The 21,258-nt window shown below is 33.8% G+C and overlaps 1 protein-coding gene across 25 annotated transcripts in view; it reads right to left on the reverse strand.

Annotated features, from left to right (window-relative positions):
• magi2b (membrane associated guanylate kinase, WW and PDZ domain containing 2b) overlaps nt 1–21,258 on the reverse strand; it is a 251,798-nt gene that overhangs the window by 113,723 nt on the left and 116,817 nt on the right. For all 25 annotated transcript variants that reach the window (XR_015526470.1, XR_015526469.1, XR_015526471.1 and 22 more), the window contains exons 4-6: nt 6,055–6,270; nt 3,330–3,549; nt 436–515 (exon numbers count right to left, since the gene is read on the reverse strand). Coding sequence is in view for 19 of the 25 variants with exons in the window: in XM_087312249.1 (XP_087168375.1) it covers nt 436–515; nt 3,330–3,549; nt 6,055–6,270 (516 nt within the window). In the remaining 6 variants the exon portion in view is untranslated. The remainder of the gene's footprint in view (nt 1–435; nt 516–3,329; nt 3,550–6,054; nt 6,271–21,258) is intronic.

A 21,258-nucleotide genomic window follows, 5' to 3' on the forward strand; every position in this document is an offset into this window, starting at 1 on the left:
ACTGATCAAGCAAAACAACAAGTATTAATTTAAAGTGAATGAATGAATAAACAAATCAACACCAAAACATGGAGAAAGGATGTATGTTTAGACTGACTGATGGCTGGTTATATGACTGAACAAACAAATAACTTGAACAAATAAATGAACAGATAAATAAATAAACCGATTCATCAGTGCTAGCTGAGACATTTTTATCTCATCCATTCTGTCATTGGAAACCCAATGTGTAATCATAAGCTAGCAGCACTTGTCCTTCTGTATGTTTTACGAAACCAGAATATGTTCTGACATCTTACAAAACACGATCTCCCCTTCAGAATTCATAAAACAATCTCTCATGCGTACATCTCCAGAGGGAAAAAATACAAGCAGAGGTCATGAGTGCAGTGTAAAGCACACACGCACGCGCTTGTGTTACAGTAACACACTCACCATCTTCCTCACACTCCTCTGGAGGTTTAGCTTTCTTCGCTAATCGAGGGTCCAGCCATGACGTCGTTTTGGTATTGTGACTGAAAAGAACAGAGAAAAACATTGTGTTGTAGTTTAGCTACCATTATCTGAAACTGAAGCGTCTCTTTGCGCCAAATGTTGGTCTAAGACTCTCTTTCAAATGTAAAGCATTCTCAATTATGTATCCCAGAAGGCCTCAGTCACAGTTGGGTTTTTCCAGTCACCGCAATGACAATCGATATTCTTAATAAGTCCCTTGTTTCTCATTAAGGACTGATGCGAGGGAAGGAAACATCATTCTCTGAGTCTTGAGATTGTTTTTCCTTCTGTTGCTCTGGCAGATTCGGTTTTATGGCGATTTGTTCATATGAGGCTCAGCAAAATCCAGTGTTAGTTCATTCCTAATCAAAGTGGTAGCATGTAGTTTTGCAGAGTGAATGTTTTTTTATGACATAAGAATGCACCGAAAGGAAAATTCTGTGTTGAAACTCAAAATGCATTGTAATAGTTATTTATTATTCAACTACATAATATCAAGCAATTTTTAAGACTTTTAAAATTGAACTTAACTTAGCTTATACTGATTTTAATAAACACAAGGCAATAAAATAATCACATTTTATTCATAGTGAACGAGTCAAGAGGTGTCATTTAAGCAGCTAGCTCTCTGAAACTCTCACAGGGTCGCTTACTGAAGCTAAGCAGTCAGTACCTGGATGGAAGACCACATAGGAAAGCTAGGTTGCTGCTGGAAGTGGTGTTAGTGAGACCAGCAGGGGGCACTCAACCTGCAGTCTGTGTGGGTCCTAATTCCCCCGTAGAGTGAGGTCCAGACTCTCTATGATCATTAAAAATCCTAGGATGTCCTCCGAAAAAGAGTAGGGGTTTAACCCCGGCATCCTGGCCTGATTTTCCCACTGGCCTCTGTCCATTAAGGCCTCCTAATCATCCCCATAACATAATTTGCTCTATCACTCTGTCTCCTCTCCACCAATCAGCTGATGTGTTGTCTGGCGCAATTTGGCTGCCGTCGTCGTCATCCAGTTGGATGCTGCACACTGATGGCAGATGAGGAGATTCCCCTAAAACTGTGTAAAGCGCTTTGAGTTTCCTGAAAATCGCTATATAAATGCAAGGAAATGTTATTATTATTTTACTGTTGCCATGACAGCACAGCAGCATTATGGCAAGCAGCAGGAACAAGTGTACTGTAAATAAATGTCCTGTCAATGTGTTATTTGAGCAAACTTTGCGGTTCTATTGCTCTTTGGTCAGCACAGAAACAAACCTCCCTTGTGTGGCACAAGCCATTGAAATGAATGGGTTCATTAGCGCAGTGCAGCACTTTACTAATTCTGTGTAAATGCTGCTTCAGATAGTGCAGTGACTAGGGAGGGACTATGGATGACTATGGAGAGCTTTTTTTCTATTAAATTTCAGGCAGTTTTTCTCTGTCGACTGAAAATTGAAGATTATGTTTTCTGCCAACAATTCAAAATTCTGTGCAGTCCCTATTATGAAATGTGAAATACTTATGTACATGTTTTTTATTTTTAAAAAGTTTGCATCAAATTTTTTTTACATTGTCATTAAGCAGTATTGCGTGTAGAATTTTGAGGAAATAAATTAATTTAATCCATTTTGGAATAAGGCTGTAACGTAAAAAAAAAAATAAAAAAAATTGGAAAAAATGAAGCTCTATGAATACTTTCCAAATATACTGTATGTGCTTTTTAAAAATGATATTCAATAAAAAATGAAAAACATTGGAAAAGACCTCCGCTGTAATACTAGTGTTAAAATTAAACTAATTTAATATTTATTTACACAAAAATGTTTAAACGGCTGTTCTAATTGTATTGTGAATTTAAAATTCAGCAAAAATAGCATTAAAGAACATTAAAAACAATTTCTGTCATTCATAGTTCTTTTTCGACACAAATAGTTTAATGGAAGCCTGTATTAAAATCTGTAAAAATTCTGATTTTAATTATACATTTTTGCAATTGTTCTTCTATATCTTCTAATAAATGTATGTTTTGCTGTCTGTCATTGTTATTGTATTTGTTTGTTCACTTTTTTTATTATACAGTGCTCTGGATTACTTGATTCTGATGGGTCAATAGAAACATCCCAAGGTATTCCCAGATAACAAATCGCTGAAACTAATAACAGATGCTCAACAAGGTAATACGAATCATCTTGACCATTAGTGAGTATATTCATATACAAATGTTTATGATTATCTGTCACACAGCTAATTTTGACTGTTTGGCACCATCTTGTAACTGAACAATAAGTACTGAAGGTTACTTTTAAGCTTTGTTTAATAAAATGACTGGTAAACTATTACAGCTCAGATCAATTTTGTGGCAAGTATGCATGTAATAAGCAGGATAATGTACATCTAGTCGGTTAATAAACCTTCCATCGTATACGAAAGGCATGTGCTTTGTGTTAGGCTGCTGATAAGTTGTCAGGCTTTATTCTGTGAGAATACCTGAATGATAATTGAAATTATGCAAATGAAAACAATAATATGTTATATTTTAATCAAATATTTCTATTTAGGGATTTTATATTTTAAATTAATTTAAATTAATTTTAGAGGCAAGTACTTTGATTAAACCCCCTAAAAAGAACGAATAACGTTAATATTGTAAATACATTTTTACATGCCAATCCATAAAGTCATTTAAAAAATGCAAAACGCCTTAAACTGAACCGAATTAAAATGAGTGAGCGCAATACGGCACACATAAATAATTCAGACATCCGTAACAATCTGCAAAAGAGGACACAGCAACAGGTAGTGCTCCATATGTTCGCAGCTCTTTCATTATGAAGTGTGCTTTGAAGTGCACTTCACTCACTCTATGAAGTAAACTTCTCCTTTCTCTGTGTAGGCCATCTCCCAGTTGTCTGGCAAAGAGCCCATATCATCATTCTCCTGCAAGTCCTGTGGGGATTTGGGAGCATCTCCTTCCTCCTCAGGAACGTCTGTGGCTGTGAGGGTGGGGGTCTCGGGTGGGCACGGCTGGACGGGAACATCTCCTGAGGCATCGGTGGATTTGTCCTCATGTTCACTTGATTCTGTGAGGGAAAACAAAATGAACTAGATGCAAAACTTTGATGTGGGTTGATAAAGTTGCATGAGTTAGCATGTTGTTAACGTTACTTTACATGCTGCTAACATGTTTCTAACATGTCAGCATATTGTTAGCACGAATTGTCATGTTTCGAACATGACTGAGCATGCTTTGGTATGCTTCTAGCAAGAATTAGCATACTGTTAGCATGGAACTTGCGAGATTTACCATGTTATTAGTAAGTTTAAACACAAATTAGCATGTTGTTAACATGTTTCTTTCAGGGGTTAGCATTAACATGTTAATCATGACGTTAACATGTTTCTAGCATAAATTAAAATCTCAATGGGTTACTAGTATTATTTAGCATGTTGTTAACAACTTTGATAACATGAACTACCATTTATGAACTAACAAGTTACTAGCACAAATTAGCATGTTGTTAACATAAATTAACATGTAGCTTTCAATTTTCTAGCATAAAATGCATTAGCATTAATAAACAATAATTTAGCATTAATAAATAATTATTTAGCATTAATAAACATCTCAGTAAGATGCTAACACTGTTAGATGTACATTGTTGTAACATAATTTAGCATGTTTCTAAAATGTAAATGTATTATGTTAGCATGAACTGTATGCTGCTAGCATGTTCCTAACATGAACTATAATTTTTGCTAGCATGAATTATCATGTTGTAAACAACTTTGATAACATGAGCTATCAATTTGTTAGCATGTTGCTAGGACAAATTGACAGATTGTTCACATGAATTAGCATTAAAAAAATTAACACATTTCTTGTATAAATAGACATTTTCATAACATGTAGCTATCATATTTGCAGCATAAATAAACATGTCAGTAGAACACCAACATTAAATGTATATGTTTGAAACACAATTTAGCATGTTTTTAACATGTTTTTGTTAGCATGAATTGCATGCTGCTATCACGTTCCCTGCATGAACTAACATTTTGCTAGCATGAATTAGCATGCTACCTAAGATGTTTCTAGCTCAAATTAACACGTTTAAAACATGACAAATTTTGCTATTTTGCTGAATAAGTAGTTGTTAGCATGTTTCTAGTATCTACTAGTGTTTTGTAAGCATGGGTTAGCACACAGGTGTCAAACTCAGTTCCAAAAGAGCTGCAGCTCTGCACAGTTTAGTTCCAACCCTAATTAAACACACCTGATCAAACTAATTGAGTCCTTCAGGCTTGTTTGAAACCTACAGGTAAGTGTGTTGGAGCAGGGTTGGAACTAAACTGTGCAGGGCTTCGGCCCTCCAGGAATTGAGTTTGACACCCCTGGGTTAGCACGTTCCTAAAATCTTTCAAGCTCAAATTAACATGTCGCCAACATACTTCTAAAACAAATAAGCACATTGCTGGCTTATTCGCAAATATGAAGAATGTTATTTGTAAGGGTTATTGATGCTGTCAGCATGTTCCAATAATGAATTAGCATATTGCTAACATAAACACATCTGTGTGCCATTTTCATATTTGGGTTTTCTTGAAAGTATACAATTATAAAAATGTATAAATATTGATCTTTTTTTAAATACACAGTACAAATGAGCATTGTGTGGCTATTACAGTTTTTATTAAGGATTATCAGTTTAAATTTAGATTTAATTTAATATTTTATGCTTTAATTTCAGATAAAAATACTATAGGATTACAAAATTTTTGTATATTTTCTTTAATTTGATGTAATTTCTATTAAACTGAATTTTTCAGTTGCAGTATGAGAGGAATTACTATATTAGAAACTATAAGTGCTTAAATATATTATTAGCTCCCCTGAATTATTAGCCCCCGCTTATTTTGTTCCCCAATTTCTATTTAACAGAAAGAAGATTTTTTCAACACATTTCTAAACATAATAGTTTTAGCAACTCCTTTCTAATAACTGATTAATTTTCTCTTTGCCATGATGACAGTAAATTAAATTTGACTAGATATTTTTCAAGACACTTCCATACAGCTTAAAGTGACATTTACATAACTAGATTAATTAGGTTAACTAGGCAGGTTAGGGTAATTAGGCAAATTATTGTATAACAATGGTTTGTTCTGTAGACTATTGAAAATTTATGGCTTAAAGGGTCTAATAATTTTGACCTTAAAATATTTTTTTAAAAATTAAAGAACTGCTTTTATTCTAGCTGAAATAAAACAAATAAGACTTTCTCCAAAAGAAAAAAATATTATCAAACATACTGTGAAAATTTACTAGCTCTGTTAAACATCATTTGGGAAATATATATATATATATATATATATATATATATATATATAAAATAAAAAAAAATTAAAGGGGGGCTAATAATTCTGACTTCAACTGTAGATATATTCAAACAGAGCCTCATTGATTCAGTATGATTCAAAACCACATCTTGGAGTTACACCTTACATTAAAAATAAGTTGTAACGAGTGTTAAGCCCACACTTCTAATTAACCCCACACCCATAATTAACCAGTGGTTGGTCATAACCTGGTGTGATGGCGATGCCGTTGCCGTTGATGATAGGACTCTCCTCCTCCTCCTCTTCTGGAGGCTCAATGCTGTCCTTCTCCATGTTACTGACGGACTTATTTCTCTTCCTTTTCCCCTCTGCACTAGGTCGGGCACCGGGCAAGAGTTGGTCCGTCACATTAAACAGCATCGGCGTGGGTTCGGCAGGAGGCTTTGGCGTGCCATAGAAGTTATCTAGGAACACAAAACAAATTTGTGGATTTAACACTTAACATCTACCATTAACTCTTGTCATTAATGAGTGAATGTGAAAGTTTTGACAGTTACCACGTTATAATTAAGCTATTGTCATGTTATTACCATGTAATTAAGGCATAGACATTTTAGAAGAATTATTTAAAAGATTGTTATGTAACACTTTATTTTGATGGTCCATTTGAATATGAGTAGACTGTCTGCTTAATATCTGTTGACACTGCTCCTTCAACAGACATTTAACTGACTATAAGAAACTTTGCAAGTGCATGTGAGTTTACACTAATCCTAACCCCAACCTAACAGCCTACTTTTAATCTAATGAGAATTAGTTGGCTTGTAAATGCAATATAACTTCAATTCAACAAAGGGACCATCAAAAAAAAAGTGATATCAAACATTAAGGTATTCCACCCATACCTGGGTCCAAATGACCAAAAAAGAACTGTCACTTTTAAATGTTTATATAAAAATATTATTATGAAAGAAATACGTGACAAATAAAGATAAATAAAGACAACAAAAATAAATAAATAAATAAATATACATTGTATGTATACTAGTTTGGACTCGAACAGTTATTTTATAAAACAATCATAACTTCCTATTCTCATTTATTAACTCTCTGGGGTATGAGGTGATTTTGGGGCCCCTAAGATGTTTTGACAGAACCTGACATTTGTGCTTATTTCAGCTGCGTATTACATAGTATTGGCAACATGTATTTTTTTATTCAGCACAAACTGTGCTACAATAATATGCGAGTAGTATTTATATACATGCTTGCGTTTTTTAGAGAAAAAAAATATGCGTGGTTAATAGGTTTTGGAGAAAAAAATTTAGCTAAAATAAGGTTAAAAAAACACTTTGAATGGGCCTGAACAGAACTTTGAGTAACTAGTCTTGTAGGCTAGAATATTTACTTTACAAATATGTCAAACTTAATCTGTTCTCTCAATCAAAGAAAACATTACAATGATTTACATTTTGTTAAGTCTGTTTTGGGTCAGTATGCTGTATGCATGAGTGTGTAGGGCTGCTCGATTATAGAAAAAATCATAATCACGATTATTTTGGTCATTATTATAATCACGATTATTTAAAACGATACAGTTGAAGTCAAAATTATTCACCCTCCTGTACAAATATATTTGCCAAATGATGTTCAACAGAGCAAGGAATTTTTCGCAGCATTTCTTATAATGTTTTTTCTTCTGGAAAAAGTCTAAAGTTTAAGAAAAATGTTTTAAACCTATTTTAAGATCAAAATTATCACCCCCATTAAGTAATTTTTTTCGATTGTCTGCAGAAAAAAACTACTGTTATACTTGCCCAATTACCCTAATTAAGTCTTTAAATTGCACTTTAAGGTGAACGTTTGTACTGTATCTTGAAAAATATGTAGTAAAACATGATGTACTGTCATCATAGCAAAGATAAAAGAAATCAGTTATTAGAAATGAACTATTAAATCTATTATCTTTAGAAATGGGTTGAAAAAAATCATCTTTTCGTTTAACAGAAATTGGGGGGAAAATATAAAGGGCCGCAAATAATTCTAACTGTATATACAGTTATTTTTCTCCATGTAAGTAAGGAAAGAGAAATAAATACAATAGAATAAAAATATGAAACAAACTGTGCTTTAAGCATCATTCTTCACTGTAACAACAAAACTTAAATTATAGCTACAAAAGTCCTTCAGTCAAGAGCAGTGAGTGTTTTTGTCCTTTTGTTGTTTGATTAATAGTGAGAAAAACAGTCGCTAGCAGGAATATTCTGCACTGGCACTTTAAGAGCAGTGTCCTTCTGGGGTGCGTTTTCCAAAACCATTGTTAGCCAACTAAGGTCGCAAGTCTTGTTGTTACAAACATAATTTGTTAATTTGCCGTTTCCCAAATCCGTCGCTCCAACGAACATTTGCAAACTGCGTCGCAAACTTGAGCACTCGCAACTACAGGTCTGGAGCTGTAGTTAGAAACATAGTTCCTGATTGTGTTCTATTCCCACTTATCCAGCCTATGCCCTATTCATTTACAACATTATAACATTAAGGGCTCTATTTTGACGGTTCATGCGCAAAACGCAAAACGCAGGGCGCAAATGCTTTCAGGGCGTGTCAGAATGCGTTTTTGCTAATTTAAGGACGGGAAATCTGCCTTTCGCTTCGGCGCATGGTCTAAAAGGGTTGAGTTTATTTTCTTAATGAGTTATAGGTGTGTTTTAAGAATAAACCAATTAGTCTAATCTCCCATTCCCTTTAAGAGTCAGCTGCGTCGCGCCAAGAGCGCATTCACTATTTACAGGACGCAAAGTAAGTCTAAGTGGAAAAAATGAGCATTTCACAAGCAAACAGTTAACAGTTGACAGTTTTTTTTAACAGAAAACTGTTAAACAGAGCATCTGCTGCGTGAGAATGAGAGATAATGGATCACTTTCACTTTTGCTCTTGGATAGGGAAACCTTTACTGCACAGACATCAATTAGTTTATAAATAAATACTCTTGTTTGTTAAGCTCAAATATTCGTTTTAAAGCTATTTCTAAATTCAGTTCTAATTTCCAGCAAACGAATAAATGAATAATAATAACAAAATGTGCTCAAAAACCTGAGTTATATCCTAAAACACATGCTGCGCCCCATATGGTCTAAAACCTGACAGGTGGGCAAATCTAAGCTTGTTTTTAATAAAACAAATAAAAATATGGATATAATAAATAAAACTGCTAATAATAATAACATTATACAAAAGCAAATTGTTATGAATGAACTGAAAAGCCTCCCGAGATGAAGAAGACATAAAAGCAGTGGTTTTTTATATTTATGTAGGCTAGAAAATAATATGTTTTGTAATATTTTAATCCTTTATATTTATATCCTATATCTATTCTTATTATATACTATATATATCCTTAATATTTACATTTTTTCATATGTAAAGATATTTGCCTATTGCTCTCTTGTGCGTATTAAGCAGTGCGTAAGCGAGGTGCAACTCTGCGCCGGAGTTTAGACCGGGTTAGTTTTGGTCTAATGAAAAATCTATTATAGTTTCTCAAAATAGCAACGCGCCAGCGGTCCGCCTCAGAACGCCTTACTTTTTAGACCAGAACGCCTATGGGCGCAAAAATGAGCGCTAATGCATTTGCTATTTAAACACCTCAAAACGACTCTTGCGCCAAGCGTAAACTACCAAAAGACTACTGCGTCACGCCTTGCACCACACTGCGCCGGGTGTATGATAGGGCCCTAAAAGTTGAAATTATTAAAAAAATTTAAAAAGCATCTCTCATAGGTGTAATTTGCTTTCAAACTATTTTTACAGTTCAGTTGTAGCAATCTTCAAGTTTACAATTGTGTTCCCTTCACAGTGCACTTTGAAAACATTGATGTCATTTTGAACACAGTCTTATGGCGAAAGCTATAGGTGACCTATTATTTAAAAGCGGAATCTATATTTAATTTTACTATTTATTAAGTATCTGTACTGTATATGATATGGGCCTGCTGGTTAGAACTTTTTTACAGTGGTTTACAAGTGTCAAATTAAAAATGTAGACTTTTCAAAAATAAAAAAATAAATAAACAATATCCTACTTATAATAATTACAATAATAATTTAATAATTATAATAAATATAATAATAATAATTTTTATAAATATTATCATTATCATCATCATTAATATTATTATTAAAGTATGATTTTTTAATTTCTAATAAGTAATACATATTACATTTCATTTTTATAGTAAATAGCCTCATTATTTATTCATATGGTTTATATTTGATATTAGAATATGTGTTAGCTTTTGTAAGGGATTTTAGGTTTTACAATAGAATATGTAATATTCAACTTCTAAATAACATTAGTACAGCAAACATACTGTAGGCCTTATGTGCCATTTACATTTATTTTAATTATATGGAAAGCGAGTGCATGTTTTTACCAAATCTAATATTGGACTTTATTTTAAATGCGTGTGCATATAATTTGCACAAAGAAATTATGTTTTTGGGTTTTGGGAAACACTTGTCACTACATAGTTCTTTTCCCAAATGATGCATCGTACTATGATAGTTTGGCCGCGAGTTAAGTCGTTGTTTGAGAAACGCACCCCTGATTTATGGTTTCACTTACACGTCTTTTGATTCTCAACTTGTTTGTTTATTACATAAATGAGGGTTAATATGACTAATCACTAAACACAGTGTTTTGCCACAAATTTGCATTGCGCTCACATTACGATAACTTTAGATATGTGTGCTCTGTTCGTCTTTGAGGCTGAGCACATACACACAACAGCATGCAATCTCTTCCGCATTTTTTTAAAACATGAATGATTCGAATGTACATCAATGAATGATGCGCATCCCATGCTGCAAAAGTTACATTCCAGTACATGCTTTTAGTAATGTTCATGTGAAACCGAGCTTTGCAGAGGAAAAACTGGAAAGGGGGCGGTATTTGACGCAATAATCGTTTTATCTCGAATAATGTTTTTCATAATCATTAGAAGCCCAAATCAAAACTGAAACTGAATTTTGATGAATTGTACAGCCCAATGGGAGTGACAATGATCATGAATAATTCACACCTGGAGAGAAAAAAAGACACTCCCCCACGGACTAATGTTCACCTATCAAGAGTATTGTAAAGGAATGTTCAACTGCAAAAGCTAGCCCAAACTAAATGCTTGTTGTATTACTTGCTGTATTATGACCATGTAAACACTATAGGTATACAATGTATGTGCACTTATATAGCATGCACAATTTAAAATGGTATAAAATGTGTTTGCAAAACTGTTGTAATACAAACTTTCTTGAGCATTAATCCAGCATTTAATAACAATTTCTGAATGAGAAACTGAAGTAGCGTAATGAAAAAAGCTTTAAGAATAAATCATATTTTAAACGTAAAAAACAATTACTTTAAATCAAAATAATATTTTAAGACCTTTTATACATACCTAAGGCTGTAATTATTTGGGCAAAGTAACTCTTTCCAAACTTTTACTGATTCAACTACAGTAAAATAACTTATAAATAAAATAAATAACATGCATCACATTCTGAATAAAGCAGCATCAGATCACAGAGGTTCCATGCCCAATTAACCTGTACCACATGTCTTTGGACTGTGGGGGAAACCGAAGCACCCGGAGGAAACCCACCCGAACATAGGGAGAACATGCAAACTCGACACAGAAACGCCAACTGACCCAGCCGAGGCTTGAACCAGCGCCCTTCTTGCTGTGAGGTAACAGCACTACCTACTGCGCCACCTGAATTGAAATTATTTATATATATATATATATATATATATATATATATATATATATATATATATATATATATATATATATATATAAGTGGGGAAAAAAAATTAGCCTATAGTAGGCTAGCCTGTGTGTGGTAGCTATGCGTCATTGTGAATAAGTCAACCTATCTGGTGTCAGAATATAAAAACAAGCCCTTATACGCATTTGTTTTCTGGCTATTTTTTTTTTTTTTTTTTTGTTATTCGACGTAAAAAAATGAAAATCAAATCATTTTTGAATTTTGCTTTTCCACTTTTCACCATGAAAAATAAAAACGCCTAGTTTTTCAATATCCGATTCTAAAATGAAAATCCAATGACCAAAAGATACACTGATCTTTTCGGCATTATTAACAGAAAATGCCTCAAGACACGTACACATGTTGCCGCAGAGTGCTAATGTAAAAACAAGACATTAAAATTGTTATTATCGATTATTACAATGTTATTGTTTTTTAAACACTTATATCTTTAAAAAGTAGTAGAAAAAATTTATATAAAATGTGCATTTTAAGGATTTTAGTGTTGCTCTCACCTAAAACCATGGAATTTATTTTTATTTTTTTAATTAATGCATCTTTTCCAGGTCAAAACAGAACTGGATGTGGGTCAAAGCTATGAAAAATTGTTTCCATAACTACTTGGCATGCAAATAAAGTGAAGTCTGATGTTTCAAATAACTCTGTAATCATGTTTTCAATAACTTTGCCAGAGTTTTTTTTTTTTCCAGTGCTCTATTTGCTATTACGGCACCCTTATTCACCAGCGACTCAATCGTTTCATTCAAGATTTAAAAGAAATCATGTGTATCCAGGGAAATCTGTTTAATGATTAAAAAACTGAGCTCCTGTGTGGGTATGGCACAGGATTTATGAATTCTTTTACGGGTCTGTGGGGACAGAAACAGCAGAGGTGAAGTTCATAGACTCATTAAATTTACAGCCTGTGACCCAGAATTATAGACTAAAGAGTGGACTTGAAATGGCCTGCGATGACCTCAAGTAAAACTACATGAAACAGCTACAACAAAAAAAATGAATATACATACAGCTAGGAGTGTGGTGCTTTTTTAAATCAACTTGTAATGAATGTTATTTTCCATTTATTTTAATGAATTGTGCCATAAAGGACATGCAAACATTCTTCCCTGTACAATTTCACGTGACAATCAAATTTTTTCCACAAATTTAACTTTAAAAAAGATGAAAATATAATAATCTCATTTTTGGTTTTTATTTTTTAATAGTTTTACTTTCATTCAGCAGCATCTTCAGTTATTTTTCCCAGACAGCATAAACGTGTTCAGCGATGATTATATTGATGACTATGGCTTATCTTGTCGCAAAATGCAGCTAAAAGTCCTACACAATGGTAATAATTTGATTACGATGTTTACATGTCTGTACTGCACTCCCATAATGCAACTAAAATAGGAAACTCCACATTTCTTAATTTGATTAGTGTTTGCGATGATTATGGCTTTAAGTATATTTAAAATACTATTCTATCGTATATTGTGAGACGTAATAATAATTAATAACGTAATAATTAGGGATGCACGATATATCGGCGGCCATATCGTTATCGGCCGATAAATGCTATTTTTAGGATTATCGTAATCGTTACGATGTCTAAATTAGGCCTATATCTTTAAGCCGATAAATTACGTAGTTGTACAGACTTGCCTGCCACGCACGCGTATGCGGGACATGTTCAGACTTGTTCAGTGCACTACAATGGATCTCTCCTCACACTGTTTATTCCTTCAAAGTCCATCCTTTCTTCATGTGGCATTGCTGTGCGATAATAACTCAGAAAGTAACCATTATCCTTATCATTGTAGATATGTTTGATTGAGTGTCATTGTGTATTTTGCTGCAAATAGCCTCAGGAAAAAATATTACATCTGTAAACCTTTCCTGTTCTGTCTCTTTGTTGTGTTAGAGATAGCAGGGGAGATTCACTTATTACTCTAGGGCCGAATAATATTAGTTTGACACATGTAACTTGGCCCAATCACCAAAGAGGGAACATCACTAAAACGGTCTCATTGCGAAAAAAAACGCTCTTCTTTTCTCTTTCCCTCTTTGCTTCACACACACACACACAAACACACACCAAACTGACCAGCACACATGACGTGCTAATCAAAAACTTGTCGGCCTGTTTGTGATCTAATATGATTATTTGGTATTAGCAATGTGTTGCTTGCCATGTGTTGTTGATGTCAGATTGTATTCAGTTTGATCGGAATATTCATATTGATTATAACGGGCGCGCGTGAGAGCTGTCACCGCGCGCACACACACACATAGATCTGACAGCCTTGAGCCTTCACAGATCAACAGGGGAGTGCCTAGGTGCACGGTCACTGAATCCAGCATACGGGCCACACATTCTGTATTTATATTCTGCTCTGTGTTTGTCATAAAGTCATCTGAGCTCAACGCTCGGGTTTGTATCAAAATCTGACTCCGAGGGCAAATCTGCACCCTCAGAGCGATTTATCAAAAACTTTCATCGATCATTTTTCCTTTTAATTTTCGATTGACAGCAAGAACGAACACAGAAGCGTTGATGCTACATGTGTTCAAAAGAATCTAAAACGCCAAATAGGATTAATTTATGCCACATTTTCTAAAATAAGGCATTCTGTATCTAGCTTTTCATTTGTACGGTGGCTCAAAACGGTCAAAACACCTCTAAAAACGGCTTTTTTGGACATGGAATATTCGTACACATGTACATTACTGTAACACGTTTTTTTCAAGAACATTTGAGCTGGTTTTAGTCCATAGCTCTTTAATTTTCATTTTATTTATAATATATTTAACTTGCTTGTTGATTAAACCCCATTTTGTTATTTAACCTTTTTAATTTTATGCAACAGTCAAGTTGCATGTTATGAAGAAAAAAATAATGTATTTTTTGCATGCTGATTTATAGGTGAATATAGGTCTATATAATCACCTTGCAATTTTGAAATCATAGCTTTATTGCTTTGAGTATAGACTATTCCGTTCAAAAGAGCAGTTCAATCTTTTATGAAGTTTGCTGTATAAAAATATAACATTTTGAAATACTTATAATTATCGGCCTATATATATATATATATATATATATATATATATATATATATATATCGGCTATCGGCCTCCAAGTCTGAAGAATTATCGGTCATCGGTATCGGCCAAAAAATCCATATCGGTGCATCCCTAGTAATAATATTGTGTGTGGCTGGAGTTGCAGCAGCCTCCGCTTTTGGATGCGGCAACCTTTGAACTTTGATGAAGAAAAAAAAAACGTTACGTCACACTCACCCGCCCAAAATGAGTGACGTGCAACTCCCAGGCCAGCCTGTCAGGTGTGTACAAAGCACTTGATATGGGGTTCTAATCCAATCCTGCCTCCAATCTTCAGTGCTAAATTCCCCCTCACACTCCATTATAACATCACAACTTACAAGACAACTTTTCACCTCTATGAGAAATCTTGTAGCGATTCAGCTGCTCTGACTTTATTTAAATATCCTATAACTATATTTTGAGCTAATGCTAGTGAGAAAGCAGATGTGCTCTAACTAGATATAGCATTTAATGGGAAATACATACAGCTGTCTGGTTCTCGAATCTGATTGACTAATAAGACAGTCTCATCACCCTTGTATATCACTCTGCCCACACGAGTGGCAAGCAGAAAACTACAGTTTTTGAAATATTGCAGTTGTTGGACAACATAATGTACTTTTAAGGCTTTTTTAGGCGAGAATTTAGTTACATACATTACTGCAGGATAAGTCTTTAAGGGAGAAAAACAGTATTTTTAGCGTACATTTAAAACTACAGCTGAACAAATCATTACAGAACAGTTGAGTGATATTGTAAGTCGATCTCTTTCTTTTGTATTTTGTTGTGTAGTTGTATTGATTAGGGCTGTAACGATACACCAAACCCACGATTCGGTTCGTATCACGATTTTTGACCCACGATTCGATTCGTATTACGATTTTTTATTTTATTTTTTTCGTGTGGGGTGGGAAAAAAAAAGATTTTTAAAACTATTTTTAATTAAATAACATTTGAAAAATCTTTATAAACTAAACATCAAAGAACAATATTAACTATGCTAATTATTAACAATATAAATAGCCATATATAAAATAAATAAATAGCCAAAGCTATATCACTTCTGTTTTCTTTGTAACAAAATACTGTTGAAAAACCAAACAGAACTAAACTCCATTGTTTAGATGGTTCAAGCATGTTGAAAATTCTTTTTCAATCAAGTTCTCTTACATAGAAAAAGTAAATTAAATAGCTGCTAGGGATGCTCATTTCGTTAATTTTGCTAACCGACAACCGCCGCTCATTAATCGGTTATTACCGGTTAACTGGTCAGATTACTATTTTATATTATTATATTATTATTATATAATACTATTACTAATTTTATATTAAACAAATTGACGTGTCTATTTTGTGTCTGACACATTAAATATTGCATTTTAAAATACTGATTTATTTTTATATATTAATAGCGGAACAGAACAACAGAGCATCTTCACGCACCTGCAGTGTTTAGCACAGAAGAGCAGAATAATCTAAATAAAATGAATAAAATAAATAGGACTGCCCTAAATTATTTTCACTTAAATAATTAATTTATATTACAAAACGAAAATACTGACTGATTCTTTTTAATAACCGGCATAGGCTTTTTTTTCCAATCATATGTTTTTTTCTTCCGTCAAATAAAAATCGCAGACTTCCTCAAATTGCCCGCTCCACGGAAAATATGCATTTATTTAATGCCCTGCTGTTATTATTATAATCACAAAACCTTTACATTTTTAATAGAAATCATTATTTTAAAGATTATGTCCTGATATAGCCTATGTATTCCTCTCTCTCCCTCGCGGTTCAAGTGTGCGCGCTGCGTGATGAAAAGACAACAACACGCGCGCATATGTAGACTTTTTGTAAACAGTTTGTTTAAATATGATATTGCATTAATCTGCGTACATGCTTTAAGCTGTAAAATAAAAAGTAAAGCCTATTTGTTGCGTTTATTACGCAGATCCAGGTTAACATAAGCGCTGGTTAAGCATCAACAGGTCTGTATCAAACAGCAATATTCTTCTTCCATTTTGCTTCTTTAGCAAATGTGTCTGTAGGCACGGGTTATACGTTATGGTCCCGCAAATTAAGTATGCCTTGCAGTTAAACAAGTGGCCGAAAACGAGGCGCACCTCACTGCCTTTATGTTGACATGGAAAAAAGAAGAGGCGCGGTCCTCTTATAAATGACTGAATCAGCTGGGTATCGATTGTGCAAAAGTGTAATTGTAATATTTAATACTATTGTGATATTCAAGATTTGTATATTCATACAGCTCTGGATAACTTAAAACAACGATTAGACCTTCGAGCGGTGTTAATGCGTCCTGAAGTAAAGCGAAACGGCTATAAACTCCAGCAAGATAGAGTGATTATATGCAGAGCCATATACCTTTATCTCTAAATAAAGTATAACTATAGAAACTGTGTTTATTTTAACTGAAAGCTTTGTCGTGTTTTCTGACCTCACGCACCTGTCAGTCAGCACTCTCAAAGGTTCAAACAGAAAGCGCACAGCACGGTTACAGAAAGGTTTGCGCTGTTACCTGACATCTGGTGAACGCCCATCCCTCTCTGCGCAGCCACATTAACAGTGTGAGCAAGTCATCGTATATGCGCTAAAAATCCGGCCGTTTTGACAGCATTGGCAATGTTTCTGGCGTTGTCGGTTGTCAAGCGGGGTTAAGTTGGTTTTGTTTTTGATATTCTTGACACATTCAGACGGCCCCTTACTAAGAGCTCCGTGCGAGCTCTCCCGGCTAAATATTGCGAGGGCTTAAACGGAGCAGTGCTTGTAATGTCACTAATGCTTGTAAGCTCAACTTTTACAGGCACGCGTGACGTTATTGGAAAGGTATCACGGGGTGGGTGTGTCGTGATTCTCCCTTATCACACCGCGACACAGGATCGTAGATCTGAGTGTCGCGATTTCGATTTTATATCGTGTATCGTTACAGCACTAGTATTGATACCATAGTAATCTGCTAGTGTTTGCTTTGCTGTGGCTTTTTCAGGTTTAATTATTGTGATCTCCCAATTGCAACAAAGAAATACTGGGAAATCCCTTTAGATTTTAATTTTTTCTCGTTAAGCCTTATAATCTTAAAATGTGAGCAAAATGACGTTTTTTCATTTCTTTTAATTTCTTTAGACATTATGCTAGAGAATCATTCGAACACTAGCTCTAAAGCGATGTTTGTGAAGAAGCAACGATTTCTGCTATTCTGACGTCACCTGCAGATGTGAAGGAATAGCGTAAGAAAGTAGTTTCTCATACAAAAGAGTTTTTAGACTCTCTGTTTTTGATTTTTTTTTTTTATACACAGGATTATTCCCTCGAACTGTTGTATAAACGCAATATCACACTCGTAGCAGTGTGATATGGCTGTATATCATCACTGGTGGGACACTGAAGCACTCAGCTTGCGAGTCAATGCACTCAGCCTTTGCGTCAATGCACGCCTCCCACAAGTGCCGATATAGAGCCATCGTGTATTGTGTGATATTGCTCGCACTAATGTTCAAATATGGAGGGTCAGCTTGGCTTTTATGCTCATGAAATAAATCTCATTGTTTTGTTGTGTAATTTAAAGTCATTGTTTTAAATTTTATGTTTTCTTTTAACCTTTCTCATATTAATATTCAGCAAGGATCACGTTAACAATTTAACAAGGATTTTTCCCACGTTATTTACATTTTTTTATTACATTTGCATTCATCTAATGCTAAAGGTAATCTTTAAACGCATTATTGCTGAACAAAATTACCTGCCAAAGTCATTTTGTCCACATTTAGCAGCACATTTTTGGTATAATAGTTAATATTAGTCAGTCTTAAGACTGATAAAAGCTTATAATAGTATTTTTATTTATTAGTGTAAACATCTTACCTATAAAAATTCACTAATAATGAAAATTAATTTAAAAAAGATTATAAAGATTTTTGGACATTGCTTGTTTCACATTGAGATTTAAAAAATAATTTATTTAGAAAAATATGACATCTGACTATTTTGGTGAATTTATTCTACTGCCAGCTTGGCTGGTTTTGGACTGTCAATGATAAATAAATATGACACCAAACCAAGTACGTGATGGCAAATTTGAGTGATTCATTGAATCATTTGTGCAAAACAGACTTTATGAATGAATCGGTGAAATATTAAGTTTAATAATTAGTTCAAAAATAAAATCATTGATAGATGAAACAGCTGTGTCGCACTATCGTCGGAACTATTACCTTTGTTGAAGCAATATAAAAAAAAAAAAAAAACAGACTATAGTGTCTAAAATTCAAACTCAATATTAACGAAAACAAAATCTGCAATAGAGGTGACATGCTGATGTTTGGAAAAACAGCCCTTTTGCAGTGTGATATTTCTAAACTGTAATATTTATTTATTTATAATTTTTAAACAGGAAAAGATTAAAAGATAATCAGGCCTGACTCAGCATGAATGCTGTTTTTTTCAGCAGGTTTCTGCTCTGCAGAACATAAAAACAGACAGACATCTCATCCATCAACACAGTACAAACAATCACCAAACATATAAAATAAGAGAAAAGCAGGCTACTATCGCAGTGGCTACAGCGATAGCTGACCATCAGATGACGAGTATGGGATTTTTTTTAAAAGTCTCAATGTTGGTATTGTTTTTAGTTGTTGTGGGATCTCAGTCCAGGCTTTTGTGAATACATAAAAGAAAGATCTCTGTCCATAACAGTTTTTAAAAGCCGGTAATGGCAAACATCCATTTGTTACAGATCGGGTGGAACGATCAGTCCTTGTTTTGAGTTTTGGTACCAAAGCACAAAGGGCTGCTGAGGTAGCGCTATTTACAATTTTATAGTACAGTTTAATCCCTGTGTTCATAATGTAGTTTTGAAATGTTAAAGCATTAGAGAGTGATAGAGCAAAACAGTGATGTGTTCATCCAGAAAGTCTGTTGTGGATCTTATAGGCCCTATTGTACAGTCTAGCTATTGGCTCCAAGATAACAATTGTAGTGAGAGACCAAACAGGCAAACAGTAAGATAAGGTAGACAAGATTATGGCATGAAGATAATTTTCTGAAACAGAAAAAGACAAATTTGTCCTAATTTTCCCATAAACAAATAGCTTTTGTTTCAGCTTTTTTATAAACATTTTGAACATGGTTACAATAAGTGTAAGGTGAGAGTCCAGACTGATTATGATATGTGGATTCAATGGAAAGTTTTTGATTTGAGAAAGTGATAGGATAGGATATGGATAATTTTCTCCTAGGTAAACAAAAGTACATAAACTCTGTTTTCTTAAAGTTAATAGTCAAATGATTGTCTTGCAGCCACTCTTGTAAATACTGAAGATTTGTATTTAATTTATTGTTAATTGTGTCTGTACTTTATCTAGACACAAAAAGTACAGTGTCATCTGCGTACAATAAAGAATCCGAATGTTTAATTACCTGAGGGAGCTCATTGATATACATCGGGAAAAGTAAAGGTCCCAAAATACTTCCCTGTGGAACCCCCATAGAACAACCTAATGCCTGGGATGTTGTCGTACTAATTTTAACAGCCTGAGATCTATTGGATAAATATGATGAAAACATGTCTATTGCAAAAGAAGAGAGAGTAAAAGAGATCAAATTGTTTAAAAGAATATTATGACCAACTGTATCAAAGACGTTTCTAAAATATATATATATATATATATACAGCTCCAGTGACATGACCTTTATTTAGTGCCATACGTATATGTTCAGTAAATAAAAGCAATGCTGACATGGTTGACCGCAATCGTCACTAAGCAACTTATTGTATTCAAGATACTCAATTAACTGATTACACAATGCTTTTTCAAGTAACTTTGAAAATTTAGGGAGAATTGAGATTGGCCAATAATTAGAGACACTAGTTGGCTTCTCAGATTTGAATATTGAAATATCTGAGCAGTTTTTCAAAAATTAACTGAATGATGAAAAAGTGGTATAAGAGTACTAGCATGAGTTTCCATAAAATGCATGTTTAAACTGTTTGCATCGCAGGCATGAGAAATACTAAAAGAGTTTAGGACATCGAATAACTCACTTTGTGAGATCTCACAAAAAAAAAAACTGTTGAAGTGTATTTGGTGGTACTGGGAGCATTGGAGAAGCTAAAAATGTAGAAGACAGCTCTTGTACAGATAAAATGAAATACTCTTTGAATGAGATAGTCTTTTTTTCTTGATCAGTGAGAAGAGTACCATTTATAGCAATTCGTAAGTTATTGTTATTTTATAAGATATATTCACCAGTTATAGATTTAATAGTTTGCCATAGTACTCTTAGATTGGTAACAGCTTGGTTAATTTGATTTTGAAAGTAGAGTTGTTTAGCTTTACGCAATTCAGAGTAACATTTATTTCTGTATTGACTAAAAATAAGCCTATTTTCACGTGTTTTAGAAAATCTGTATGACTTCAGAGAGTATGCTTTTTTTTAAAGTTAAAAAATTTCAGAATTTACCCAAGGTACTTTGTTGTGTCTGACATACATTTTGCAAGTAG

The sequence above is a fragment of the Danio rerio genome, chromosome 25 (genome assembly GCF_052040795.2).
Source record: "Danio rerio strain M-AB ecotype USA chromosome 25, GRCz13ab, whole genome shotgun sequence".
Lineage (NCBI taxonomy): Eukaryota > Metazoa > Chordata > Actinopteri > Cypriniformes > Danionidae > Danio > Danio rerio.